A 13,670-nucleotide genomic window follows, 5' to 3' on the forward strand; every position below is an offset into this window, starting at 1 on the left:
ATATCTGTGATAATAGTTTGGTTTTGTAGGGGTGACTGGAAGACAAAAGTCCTTTTGAGTTTGGGAATGGCTTGATGGTGATAATAATGAGGCAAATTGAAAAGACCAGAAGGGAAGCAGAGTTCTGTATGCTGTGCAGTGCTCTGCTGGCGTGCAGATAAATACGGCCACAAGGGTGAATAACGAGGATAGCCTCATCCACAGAGCACTTCTGTGTGCTGAATGAGGCAGGGGGTCCAATAGAAAGGGGAAGAATATAGGATCAGTTAATTAAAACTGTACCTCTATTATTATTTCTGTTTCTAGAGGTTGCTCCCTTTCCACAACCCATTCGGTATCAAATCAAGGATGGGTAGGAACAAAATGTTTATTTTTAGAGACTCTTGTGGGGTGAAAACTTAGCATTTGATATCAAAAGCCATTTCCTGTCCATATTTGAAGTTGGTATCAAGCTATTCTGCAGCAGTTGCTAGTGGAAACTGTTGAAGTGTTGGTACACTTCCATTATCCATTGCTCTGCTCTGCAGTTCGGGAACTGGAAGGCATGCAGGTGGCTTCATTTTAATGTCTATTTAAAGTGTAAATGGCTGTCTGCAGTGCTCTTTGAAAAGGCAAGGGCTGCTGGAAGCTTTCAACACTGGTGGGAGCTCAGAGTGCACATGTGACAGAGAAAAGTGGCAAACGTGTTGCAAGATAATTGCTGATGGCTTTGAGCATTAAAGCAGGACTTTTGCCCTTTGAACACCAGTGGGAGCTCTGGAAGGTGGCAGCACCGGGAAGCAAGAGGAATGCAGTCCCCAGGGAAGCAATGTGGTGGGGATGTGACAAGGCATGTATGAGTCAGCCCACCCCTGGAAGGGCTGGGGATCAGACTGGGAGAAAGGTGCTTTTGGTTAGATAATGTCAAGTGGTGCCTATTTTGTGCCTGTTAGTCTGGCTGTCTTGAAAGTCTACATAGTCTACATATGTCTTGGAATTTACATAGTAGCCTTGTTTTACTTGTTGGAAACCATCAGACATAAGGTTTTCATAGACCCAGAAAGCAGAGGCAGTATAATTTCTCTGTCTCATACTAGAAATCTCTCTTTCCAGACCTGCTGGACATGACTTTGCAGCCATGCTTTCGATTTTTGTAAAGTAGGTGATGTGGAACTGTGAAAGCTGAGGTAAATCCATGCATATGAAGAGTGCTGTTATAAACAGGAATTCCAGACAGTGAAAGAGAGAAGAAACAAGGGCTCAGAGTCTTTGGCTTCCCATCCATTGCACCTTCTCACAGAGAGAGCTGTGAGATGATGAAAGAAGAGCTCGGTTTTACTTGAATCCCACTCAAATCAGAGATTCTGGGGAAAAGCGTAAATTTACAACATAGGGACATAGATTTATTCTCTTAGCTCCATCTGGCATGACACAAGCAGGGCTCTGTAGTGTTTTCCACTTGAATTCCAAACAGATCTGACTCTACTATGGCACAAAAGCTTTGCTGATATTTGAATATGTGTGCAACACAGTTGAAACTGGCAAAAAGTTAAGAATGGGCTCATTTTCCTGATTGTGGATTCTCTGAGCAAGTAGTACTTTTATCTATAGCATGTATGTTGGCCTAAGGGGCACTGTGATATGTATTATAGTCATGCTTCTCAATTATACAACAGGGACCACTGGATTTACTGCACTGCAAATACAAACTTTGCCCTTATTGCATCAAGGTCATTGCAAATCTTCTGGTAGACACATGGCAAAAAAAAAAAAAAAAGAGACTTCTCTTTGTCTCCCTGTTGCAGGGTTTCAAGGTCTCTACTGGATGCCTGTGTCCAATTTTTCTGTCTTGGGTGTTTGAAACGAGATACTTAAACTGATGGACCTTGCCGAGCCTCTGCAGTTTGCACAGATTTCACTGGCAACTCATCAGAATTAAAAGCACACCCCTGAAAGCTGGTTGCCTTCATACAGGTTTAGCCATTGATGTGCTGCAATCAGTCTTTAGGAACCTAAGGCCTGCTCTTTGTGAAACTGAGAAAGACCCTGTTTTCTTAAGATTCACTGGAGGTGAAGGGGAGTTAGCTAGAAATGGTGCCCCCCTGAAGCAGGAACTGTGGAGGTCCTAAAGCTCTCAAGTCTTTTCATCTTCAGGCCATCCCATCACCTCCTCCATTCTCTGCTTCCAGTCTGCTTCCCCCAGGTTGATGTTATTTCTTTGCCTCAATTTCTCTGCCTGTATGCAGCAGAGGGGTTAGCATTAACTGTAGGAGAAAAGGGCAGACCCATTTACCTCTCTGAGGCCAAAAGAGCTTTCAGTGGCCAAAGGGAATTGAGCCATGGTCACCTGTTCCAGCTTGGTGATTCCAAAATTTTTGCTGATTCCCCCACAGAGTTTCTTCCTCCATTTCCATTTGCCCTGTAGGTTTCTTACTGGCAAGAAACACTCCCATGATGTCACCTCTTATGTGGGTCAAGATGCTGTATTTTTCTTTTTCATGACATGCCACAGGCTAGCAGGAAGCCCATCCGAGGGCTGCCGAGTGGGGCTGGGGCATGCTTCCGTTTCTGAATTAAACTGTGATAAATCAGCACTGTCCCTGCCCGGGGATGCCCATGCCACATAGAAACATAAATTCAGCAGAGGCATTTGCTGGGCTTGCACTGACCTCTAGTGACAACACAGGGGACCAGGGCCTTCAGCCACCAGTGGGCTGAGAGGGCATGTCTGGGTCGATCCATCGGTGCTCGATGGTTTACGACAGTACACCACAGCTTTTGGTAGAACTGTGAACGTGAGCCTGTGGTACTGCCTTGGGGAAGCAAGCTCCCTGACTGATGAGGGTCTGACTGCTTGGTAGAAGACTGCAGTGGGTCTCAGGTATCCCAAACTCCATACAATTCCCCACTAAACTGCTTGTCCTCCCCAGCCCACCAATGTGGTGATGGTCTTCATCTTCCACAGTGTTTGTTCTTCCTGTCCATCTCATTCTCTCTCCTGTCCCTAAATTTGATATCCCACTCCTTTTACTGCCCCATTCCTTCATGGCATCTGATCACTGACAGTCTACCCAGGGGTGATCCTGAGTACTTCATCACTGCCTTTGACCTCTGCATCCCCTCCTCACCCCTGGCTCTCTTGCAGAGCCTGCAAGTCCTTTCCAGAGCTAGGATGCAAAGGGCCAGGGTTCTGGTTTCTTTGCCACAAAGCTGCTTGCTGTACCACGTAGTGGATCATCCTCTGTGTGATGCATATGAAGCATCTCCTGCTTCTAATGCCATTTAGAAACAGAATCCCCTAAAAAATATGCACAAGCTGTGTTGAGGTTGTCTTTTACTTCTCCAAGTCTGTAAATGAAAATGGTGAGAACTTTGGAACCAGTCCTGTGAGCTGCTAAATGTACCTCCAAAATGCTAGCCAGACTCAGCTTTCAGGGACACCATTAGGACTCACGGGCTATCAGCAGTTCCCAGGGAGCCCTGCATTCCCCAGGAGCATGGGGGAAACCTTCCATGGCTGCAGTGTGAGAAGCACATGGAAGCACACTCTTTCACAGCCCCCCCCCTCTGCCACATGCTGACCCCACCCCTCACAGGCCATGCCCACAGCAGCACCCTTTGCTTTCTTGGCTAAACAGCCCTGGCGTGTGCATTTATGGTTTCTGGGTTCTGATAACAAGACAGTGCCTCATTCAGTTGATACTTCTGTCTCTCACAACCGTACATTCCCCCATCCTCCCAAAGCCCTAGGAAGTGCTCTTACTCACCAAATTACAGCTCAGCTACTCCAGCTCCATGTTTTCATCAGAGCAAGGCCCAAAAAGTCCTGCAATGAGCGCATCAATGAAATGAACCTTTTATTCTGGTAGTTTCTTCCAGAGAAAGAAATAATCTATGATGCTCCACAAAACTCTGCATAAAAAGTCCTATCCATCTGTGAACTCCAAAAGCTAGTCTTCTGTCCACCTATACACTTATCTGGAAGGTTGACAGAGGCAGGAGCATCCCCAAAACCCTCTTCTTAGCACCTCTGACTGTGTTATGCTCTTCAGGTCATCTGTATGAGAGTTACCATATTCACAGGACAGAGCTCCACAGCACTGCCTCTTCCCTTAGATAGATCCAGTTCTGTCACGCAAACTCTGATACTGAAATTAGCCTGAGAGATCAGTTGAAGCATCTTGGCTTCTCATAAATCTCTGCTGAGGAGCATGCTTTCTGTATTTGCCTTGAGGCATCTGCTATGGATTGACCCCTCTGGTCTCTGGCTAACCTGGTTCACATGAGAAGCCTGAGAGGGGGTGGAACATAGGAAGGCTGCCAGCTACAGCCTTCCATGCTAGGCTGAGCAGAAAGGCAATCAGGTTTCCTAAGCACTGTAACAGATGACAAGGTGTATATTTATACCAGATACCCACATACTTTGAGTGAATTGTGCAACATGAGATTTGTCATCACGCATCAGATCACAGTGTATCTAATTCAATACTATGGTGCTGACAATGTTGGGAGAGCTGAGCTGCCTGCAGTGATGCACCTCACCAACTGTGCAATGCGGGAACAGAGGGTCTGCGATTAATATTCCTCCCCAGTTCCTCCAACAATCAACTGGTACCCTGATTGCTCTTATTATCTGAGCAGGCAGAGCTGCAAATATAAATAATCACAAGTTTAGGCAGCCTTCTAATTACTACTAGTACAACCACAGCATACATTTCTAGGCTGCCCCCTGGACTGGATATGTTTTGAGTGGGATAATACGTCATGCTGATTTCACCTTAACTTTCCTCTGTTAAAAGATTCCTGGGCTAGTTGCACCCAGGATGTCAGCAGTGAAGAGTTATTCTAATGCTGGGAGCAACCTGTAGTCTTTTACACTACTCCTGGGATCATCTTTGATACCTCCCATGTGCTCCTCATTCCTAGCACACTTGGTTTTTGTTTAGTTTTGTCTGGTTTTGGGGTTTTTTTTGTATTTTGCTACTGGTGATGGTGGTTTGGTATTTCTGTTGTCTTTGCTGCAAGGGAGTCAAGCCATTCTTCTGCTTTGGATGTGCTGGCAGTCAGCCACATTCTGTAAATGCAGCAGGTGCTGCTGCCTTTGTGTTCACAGTGCTGTCATCACCCTGTGATCAGGCCAGGAGTCACTTACTTTGCTTGGCTGGTTTGGGCTTCTGCCATTCACAGAGCAGGGCTCTCCCTTAAGGTGTCTGCAGCAGCTTTTGCAACACACCCATGAATATGTACAGATAATTTCAAACCCCTTGATGTGACCAGTTATTGGACTACTTCTTCCCAGCCTATACATAGCATGACTTTCTGGTCAGAGCAAGAATGTCTCTTGTCCAGGAAGCTCTTGCCCCCTTGGCTCTCCCTCATTTTTAGCACTTTCTGCAGCTGATTTACTGTAGTCAAATGCCCTGAATTAGTCAGCTGTTTGTCTGTGTAAAACACCTTTCTCCTTGCAGTGACCTCCAGAAAAGAACCAGGGAGGGGGAATCCTTTTGCTCTGCAGTTGGACCTCAGGCATGGGAATTTCTCCTCTGTTTCTCCTCCTTCAAAAGCTTCTCTTCCAAGTCCAAGGACTCTGCTGAGAAATGCTGGAGTCAGCTGTGGTTGTGGGCCTTGTGAAGCTTGGTCTCTGAAATCCCTGTAATGGCTCTTGCAGGAGTGACATGACTTTGTGTCTCACAGTCCATGTGGCACTGGGTCAGTGTCACTTCAGGCTGTGCTGAAGACGATTTTTGAGCAAACATCTGTCATATGACACAACCAATAGAGCTATTTGCTCCTATCCTTTTCTGCTTCCTTATGTTTTGTAATTGATCCATGTTTGTTGGCATCTGCTTTTCTGTTTGATGTGTTCTCTCTTGGTGGTGGCAAATGTAATTTTGTGCCTGCGAGCCCCTAATGTAGCAGAATTCAGAAGATGGTGGCGGGAGCTGCTGGGCGTAGAGCAAAGGATGTCTCATCTGGAATGAATTCTACTTCAGGGACCAGATAACTAGGTTTGTCAGATTCCAGGGGACTCAGTGACTTTTTCCACCTGTAAATTAGGGTACTGATCCTTTAGTAGCCCAAGTGAATTTTCAGGCAAACCAAGCTACCCAGAGTGTCCAGTAGCCTTCATACCCTTTCTAAGCTATCAATGACAAGTTTGTGGTGATACAAATGCTGTTGGAGACCACTGTTCAAAAACTGAGACCATTGCCTATGACCTGTCCTTGTCATCCCAGCAAAGCTGGCCTTGCCTTGTCATCCTGTGAGGTATCATACTGTCACACCCATACCACGCTAGAAACAGGACACACATACCAGCCTAGCAGTGGGTGTGCTCCTGCAAGGCTCACTGGCTAGCTTCCCTCACTATTCCCACCTCAGTGGGTGGCTCATGGCTCACATGTCAGTGTTAGCCTTGTCCACAGTGGCCAAGTGGTCTTTGGTTACCCTGCACTTCTAGGAGTGCCAGGAGGATTTGGTGGCCACAGCATTAAGCAGTGCTTACAGCACCAAGCAGTGCTCACAGCACCAAGCCTGGCAGAGTTCAAGAAGCACTTGGACAGTACTCTCAGGCACATGGTGTTATTCTAGGAATGGCCTGTGCAGGGCCAGGAGTTGGACTCGAAGATCCTGATTGGTTCCTTCCAATTCAGCATATTCTATTATTGTATGACTCCTGGAACCTCCTGAGACCAAGACAAGTGTCCACCTGTAACACACTGTGAGCCCTTCCCACACCCTGCTGGCTGTAAGAGGTCCCCCTCTGGTAAAACTTCAGCTCCTAAAGATTTGTGTTCTACCCTCAATTAGCACTCTCTCTGAGGTAGATTAATTGATAAAGAAAAATTTACGACACAGCTGATTCTTGCTAGATCTTACCTCACCTCACAGCTTACAGGATTGTACCCCAAGTTTCCTGAGATCTGCCGGTGTCCTGGGATTTGGACTCTTTGCTCAAGCTCTAGAACTGCAGAGGTGTTTGGCCAGACAACGCTAAAGAGGCAACAGATATACCAACTCGTGAGACCCAGACAAACACCTTGGTGATTTTGCTTTGGGACAGATGAGATCCTGCCAGAGTGAGAAAGTATGTTTCCAGCTTTCCTGGGTGTGAAGCAAAACCTGGCACTGAGATTGAGTGATACCACTGCTCACACTGTCTGCCTGAGCTTGCAGGCAGCCTGAAACAGGAGCTCTGAGAGTTGTTCTGCTTCCTCCTTCCCTCCAAACAGGAAATCTCATATACTGGCATGCAACAGAACATGGTAGTTCTGCATTGTCTTAAAGGGGTGGGCTGTGATTCAGTGAGAAGAGCAAATACTTCTGCTAACAAATATCTGAAGCACTAATGAAAAAAAAAAACAGAGCAAAACTCTTTATTATAAAGGGAATCAGATTTTATTTTTATACCCACAAAGTTAAAAATATGCATTTCAAAATATTTACAATGACTATATATGAAATAACCGTTGTTAATGAAACACCAACGTACAGTACTAGAATATATCCACCAAATTGATAAAGTCTACATAAGAAGAAAATGTAACAGAAAGAGAGAGGTAAATAGCATCCATGCACAATCTGCACTAACGTGTTTTTTTATACTCTCTACCTTTTAGCCGTAAATGGAGTCACAGGAAATTTTGACCTCCTCTCTTGCAAATGCCTCTTGTGACTGAGATTCTTCAAACTAATAGAAATTTGTGGGTTGCAGCAGTATCAATGCCTAACTTTCCTATGCCAGCCTTTCACACGGGGACCTTGTATTACAGAGTGGACTCAGAATCTCTCAGCAACCCTGGGAGGTAGCTAGTTTTGTGGAAAAATTTGGCAGATGGAAAAGCACCAGGTTAAGTGGCTGGCCTAAGGTTGTGCAGTAAAGAGCAAAACTCACAAGCCCTGCTTCATCTCTCCTAATCTCTCATTAGGGAATAAATTTCCTCTGCTAACCATTATCTGCTTTTGAGATGAGCTTTGTCACGAGGTGGGGCACTCAATTAATATCATATACCAGGTGATGATGCGGGAAAAAAGCCCTGCCTACAGATAAAGACTTGTCTCAGTGAGGATCTGCGATGTAGCAGTGCTGTTAACGTGTTCTGGAGTTGAACAGAAGATTATTTTAGTGTAGACACACATCCAGATGATTCCCTCCCTGCATGTGTACCACTGAGCAACTGCATCCTCTGCAATTAGGAACCCCTGTATATCTTTACCCCTACACTTTCTCTCTCTCTCTCTCTCTCTCTCTCTCTCTCCAACATCCATGCCTGTATGTTTGCCATTCCTACTTGTATCTTATTCAGTCATGGGAATATCAAATAGAAAATGGAACAACAAAAAAATGTGCTGCCTTATTTTTGTAGATATTTTAACACAAAATTAATCTGATTTCTATTGTTTTTTCTCTCAATTTAATGTCTTTAATGTTAACTTATGTGCATATATATATTTATATATATATAAAAATGTAACAAAAGGCCCATCCCATTTGTTTCAATGGACAAATAAAGGGGTCATAATCCTCAATGCTCAACCCACAAGGCACACTCAAATGTAAGTGAGAAGGGCTGTAGGAAGGGAAAAAGATATAGCCCTTAGTTTTGTGGTGCCCTTTAATCATCACTGCTGAGCTTGAAGCATTGTGAAGGTATGGCACAACTTTGCAGAAAAGGAGAAGAGCTGTCTGGGTCACTTGCAGATTTCTAGCCCCAGAAGTGCTAGATCAGTAGGAGTTGTTTCTCCCTCTCTTTGGTGAAGGAGTTTCTGAAGATTCTAGCTTTGTTAGTGATTTTTCTGTGGTGGCAGTGGTGATGATGGTGGCTGTTTCTGTCTATTGGCCCAACAATTCTCTCAGCAGAGTAATTCTTCCCCACTCCCAGTAACCAACCCTCTCCCCTGGACACCCATCAGCCTTATTTTTTTCTAAGAACAAGGTAGAGAATGCCGATGATGAAACTGAAGCAAAAGCAGATCCAGGCCAATATGAAGCAGTAGCCATGGTGAGGATTTGTGGAGTACACCATCGTGCCTGTGAACCGAGCTGTGTAAATGGAGACTGCAATCAGAATGCACATCCCTGTAGGAAGCAAGAGAGAAAAGAGAGTTGGAAAATGCACAGAAACCAGCATTGCTGCAAGACTTCTGAAGTACTGTTGTCCCCTGAGATTGTAATGCATGTCTTGTGCCATATGAGAGAGGAACTGCTGCCCATTAGGCTTATTTGTGGAGGATTTCTTTTGCAGCTGTGATGACATAAGACACTTGGGGCTTGTTTAGTGGGTGCCAAGAGGAATAAACCTTTGTTAGGAGGAAATCAGTAATAAGATCTGATGACAGTTTGGTGCTACGTGTTGAATCCCATGTGCAGTAGCTGTCTAACTGTTTATTCCCCTGCTCCCCCAAAACACTTGAATCCTTTTTGTTGTCTTTCAAAGGTATTTTGCAAAACTCACTGGGATTTCCTAATGAAAATCTGGAAATACTTTCATTATATACAGCAAAAAATATCCCAACCCAACACTTTCCAATTCCCCAGTGCTTTGTTTTGTAACAAAAATTGGGCCACTGGAAACATTTAGCTGGCTGACAACCTCCCCATGTGTGGCAAACGTGTGGTTGCTTGCGTTCGCAGAGGGATGCACTCGGAGCCGTGGCAGGGCGTGCACGTGCATACTCACAGCAAACCAGCATGACGGCTCCGGTCATGTAGAAACGTTTGCCTTTTTCCAGGGTGAACAGCTGGATAATGAACAGGATGAGCGCCACAACGGAGAAAATGATCGAGAGGATCATAAAGGCTTGCACAGCTTTGAGGGAAGCTGTCAAAACACAGAGAATAGATTGGAGAAGGTCAGGACTCAGTCTTGGCAGTGCTCATCAACGTCCTGTGATTCACCATTACGAAAACGCGGATGTAACTTACCCTCATTTTGACTGCTAACTGGCAGCTGAGTGCAGGTCTTGTTGCACAGCAGCCAGAGTCCTGTTGAGATCGTTCCAGAGCTGTAAGAACCCACCATCCAAACCTGAAATAGGGTAGAACGGTTGTCAAGGGGCAGGAAAGCTTCTTCGCTCTTCTGTCAGACTAAACCATAAAGTGAGCACGAGTAGCCCAACTGCCCGAAAATGTCAGCACGAGTTGGCCGTGATGAGCAGCTGGACCGGTGGGATATGCACTGGCTTCCAGTGCCAGGAGTCTTTTGGTCCGGGCAAATCACCGTGAAGTCTGTCCCAATCGTCGTGGAGAAATCTCCCAGGTCATCCTGACCCTCTTCCTGTACAAGGTGGCGGGGGGGCACGGCTGGCCAGGTGGGTGCGAGGGGAGCCCAAAATCCGCTCCCACGGCGGGCGGGGGGCGGGGGGACCCCGGCAGCGCCACCAGGGGTCCCCCTCGGCCCAGATTTCCCCGGCGGCCCCGCCGCGCCCCTTGGGCTGGCGCTGCTGAGCTCCCCGGCCGCGACTTGCACTCTCCCTGGTGAAGGGTGCTGAGGTGCTGCTGGCTCGGGGCTCCGCGGAGGTGACAGACAGAGGCTGCCTCCTGTACCACCCTGGCTGCCTTCCCGCTCCCTGAGCACACCCACCACTGTTTCATTTCTCTCCATGCCCGCGAGTGGATGTTCCTCACCCTCACCTGAGCACCCATCCCCTGGTCCACCTGCCAGCCTTATCTAAGGCTGGCTGCTGCTGTGGAAGGTGAAAGCCATGTCTTGTCCAGGGCAGTCTACTTACATTGGCAATGGTGGAGACAAAGAGCATGATGACAGTGGCGATGTGAACCACAAAGATACCAGCCAGTAGCACCAACATCTTGGGTCTCTTCTAGGTGGTGTCACTGATACAGAGAGCTCTGAGGGAGAACAAGAACAGAGGGAGGGCGTGAAGGGAAGGGCTGAGTCAAAGAACAGTATTACCATAAGTTTTGTTTACATGCAAAAACCCAAGTTGATCTTAAGTCCACTCTGGAAATGTGGAATCACCAAAATAAAGCCAATAAAAAAACTTTGTCAGCATCTGCTCAAGACGTTAAATTGAGTCTGAAGATTAAGGAACCAATTTGGGAGGAGATGTAGAGCATGGGTAGATAACTTGGGGGAATTTTAAAAACAGCCTGAATATATAGACAGGTTGCTTAAATTGATGTGCGTTAATGTAAAGTAAAAATGCCATACTCCAGGCCTACATTCAAGGAATAGGAGTTTTTGCCCATGGGATTCACAGAGGTCAGGAAAGATTTTTCCCTTCCTGTTCTCTGGTGTCTCAGCCTCTTCCAACTGGTCTGGGTCACTGACAGGTGGTATGGAATGGGGGACTGCATGCTCCTTGGTGCATCAGCTGTTGAGTAGTGGTGGAGAGTGAGCCAGAGGGGTGGCCACTACTCAGTAGACCACTCCTTTAAGTGAAGAGGAGAGTAACCAGAACAGAAATACCAGGAGGTTTTCTGGAGCTGAGGAAGATGCTCAGGTTTGCAATGAAAACTGCCTGTTTCCCTTTTAAAACTTGAAGCACACAGGTCACTTTATTACTGCAATAGGATTCTCTTGAAATACAAATTCCTCTTTGGTTTGTTTTGGGTATTTTTGCCTCTGTACCCTTCGAACTTTTACTTTTTGTAAGATTTCCTGTCACTGATGAACATGTGATTGGAAAGGGAGGGGAATGTGCTTTAGAAAGCTCACATGACACTGTTTGTCAAGACTGATGGCTTCTCACGTGAAAACATGAAATACGATGAACAAATCTAAGCTGTGAGAATGAATGCAGACAATGCTCACAAATGAAGTGAGTATATTTCAGGCAGAAGCATTTACTGAGTCCACTCTGTGGCCTGTAAACTTCCTAGAAAGTTTGAGAGGGCTCTGTTGCTCTTTCCATGGGTAGTGCTGGTACTGAAGAGCAGTGTCAAGCATGTGATTAATGTTAGCTGTCAAGTTATTTTGGTCCAGGTGACTCAGGTAAGGTCTGATGCTGTCACCATTTGTACAGGGTGTGGTAACACTGTCCTGAAACAACACAATTATACTTTATGATGTCTTTCACACAAACTGTGACAAAAGGCTTTGTAAAGTCCCATTCATGCGTCTTTTTTTACTTGATGACTCCACCTTCTCCACTACTGTCCTTCCTCTCACTGCAGCCATGAGTGGGAGTGTATTCCTGTAAAATGCTGCAGCTGTTCCTGGCACTGCTTTGTATAAAGTTTCTCAAACCACAATGGGTAGGCAGGCTTCTCCATCAGTGGCACTTTGACCAGTTCAGCATTAGCTAGTGACCAGGAGGAATTCCTTGAGTTCAGGACCTCAAGGAAGCAGCTCTGTTGGGTCACTGCTCCCACCCAAACAAGGCTACTCCTCAGTAAGACAGATTAGGTTTGGTGACTAGTCCTATCTCCTCAGCAAAACTTATCTGCTGCGAGGTTTCCTTCACCTGGAGAACTCTCTGGAGATGTTAAGCCCTGGCTTGTTGAATGTGGGCCAGGCTTGCTTGTCTGCTTTGGGGTGTCCTAGCAAACTCCTCATGCTCTAGAGCTTGATTTGGCTGGATGGTCTGGTCATTGTGACCTCTCTGTCAAAGTACCTCCCTCAGTGATGATCTTGGAGAAAGAACAGCCTTCTTAGGACTTTACTTCTGACTGTAGTGACAGTCATTTATGAGTTCAGCACTGCTAAAATCCAGGTTCTCAACAGTATGTGCAGGCTACCACATGAACATACCTGACCTAAGAGTTAAACCCCTTCTTTCCATTGACTGTAAAAGGAACGAGGATTTCAAAATGCTGGATGGCAACTGATACCGATATTAACACTGCGCCTCAACCTGAGAAACTATTGCTGTTGCCATGACTAAGTGACATATCTGCAGCAAACTCTTGACTCAAAATCTTCCTGTCCCTTTGACTACTTCTCGTTCTTTTTCCTGATTACCTTGGTTCTTACACAAACTGTAACAAGTGCTCTTGACACTACAGGGTACTGGCATGCATAAACAAAACTCTGACAAATTTGCCTGCTCTGAAATTTGCCTTTACTGAATAGTGGCTAAACTTTCTTCTTTCTTAGATGGATGTATTTTTCCATGGCCTCTTTAAAATCTCATTCAGCGCTTTTCTTTTCCTTATTATTTTTGAGGACCTTCAAACAAAGTTTTCTACTTGAAAGAGTAAAAACCTACAGTCCTTTTAAATGCATTTTTTGTTTGCATTCAGAAATGAAAATGAGGGATAAATGTTACTTTACAATGTAAAAAAAAAACCCCAAAACCATGACCCCACGCCCAAGACTTTGACCAATACTCTAAGAAAAAACAGAAATCCTTTATTCCCTTTGCTTTTTCTGCCTGTTCTAGCACTGCAGGAGAGCAGTGTTAGTTCAGGTGCTCTCAGTGCACCTACTTCCTGAGAACGTCAGCACCTCTCCCTGAACACACACGCTATCAAATGCAAACTCCCCCAGGGGATATGTGCTCACAGCTTAGTTTTGATTCTTTGTGAGTTAAAGCACAAGCCTCCCTCTGTATTCATTTGCTTTCCCCTTTCTTCGTCTCTCTCTGCCTGTTAAATAAAACACGAGAGAACAATCCCAGAGGAGCCGTGGGTGAACGAATGGCACTGAAATAGATTCACTTCTGTCTCTGATGCTATGGCGTGGACTTTTCCTCCCATTAGATAGAGAAACTGGCAGAGCACTGGGGAC

At 45.7% G+C, this 13,670-nt stretch overlaps 1 protein-coding gene across 1 annotated transcript; it reads right to left on the reverse strand.

Annotated features, from left to right (window-relative positions):
* Window positions 1-8,894: 8,894 nt before the first annotated feature.
* On the reverse strand, window positions 8,895-10,829 carry EMP1 (epithelial membrane protein 1; the record flags this gene model as incomplete). Its single annotated transcript, XM_082279888.1, has 4 exons — window positions 10,711-10,829; window positions 9,905-10,007; window positions 9,660-9,800; window positions 8,895-9,058 (listed from the first exon to the last, which is right to left on the reverse strand). The coding sequence occupies exons 1-4, from the start codon at window positions 10,786-10,788 to the stop codon at window positions 8,895-8,897; spliced, it is 486 nt and encodes a 161-aa protein (XP_082136014.1). The 5' UTR covers window positions 10,789-10,829.
* Between the last annotated feature and the right edge of the window lie 2,841 nt (window positions 10,830-13,670).

This window comes from Coloeus monedula (assembly GCF_965178545.1).
Source record: "Coloeus monedula genome assembly, chromosome: 4".
Classification (NCBI taxonomy): domain Eukaryota; kingdom Metazoa; phylum Chordata; class Aves; order Passeriformes; family Corvidae; genus Coloeus; species Coloeus monedula.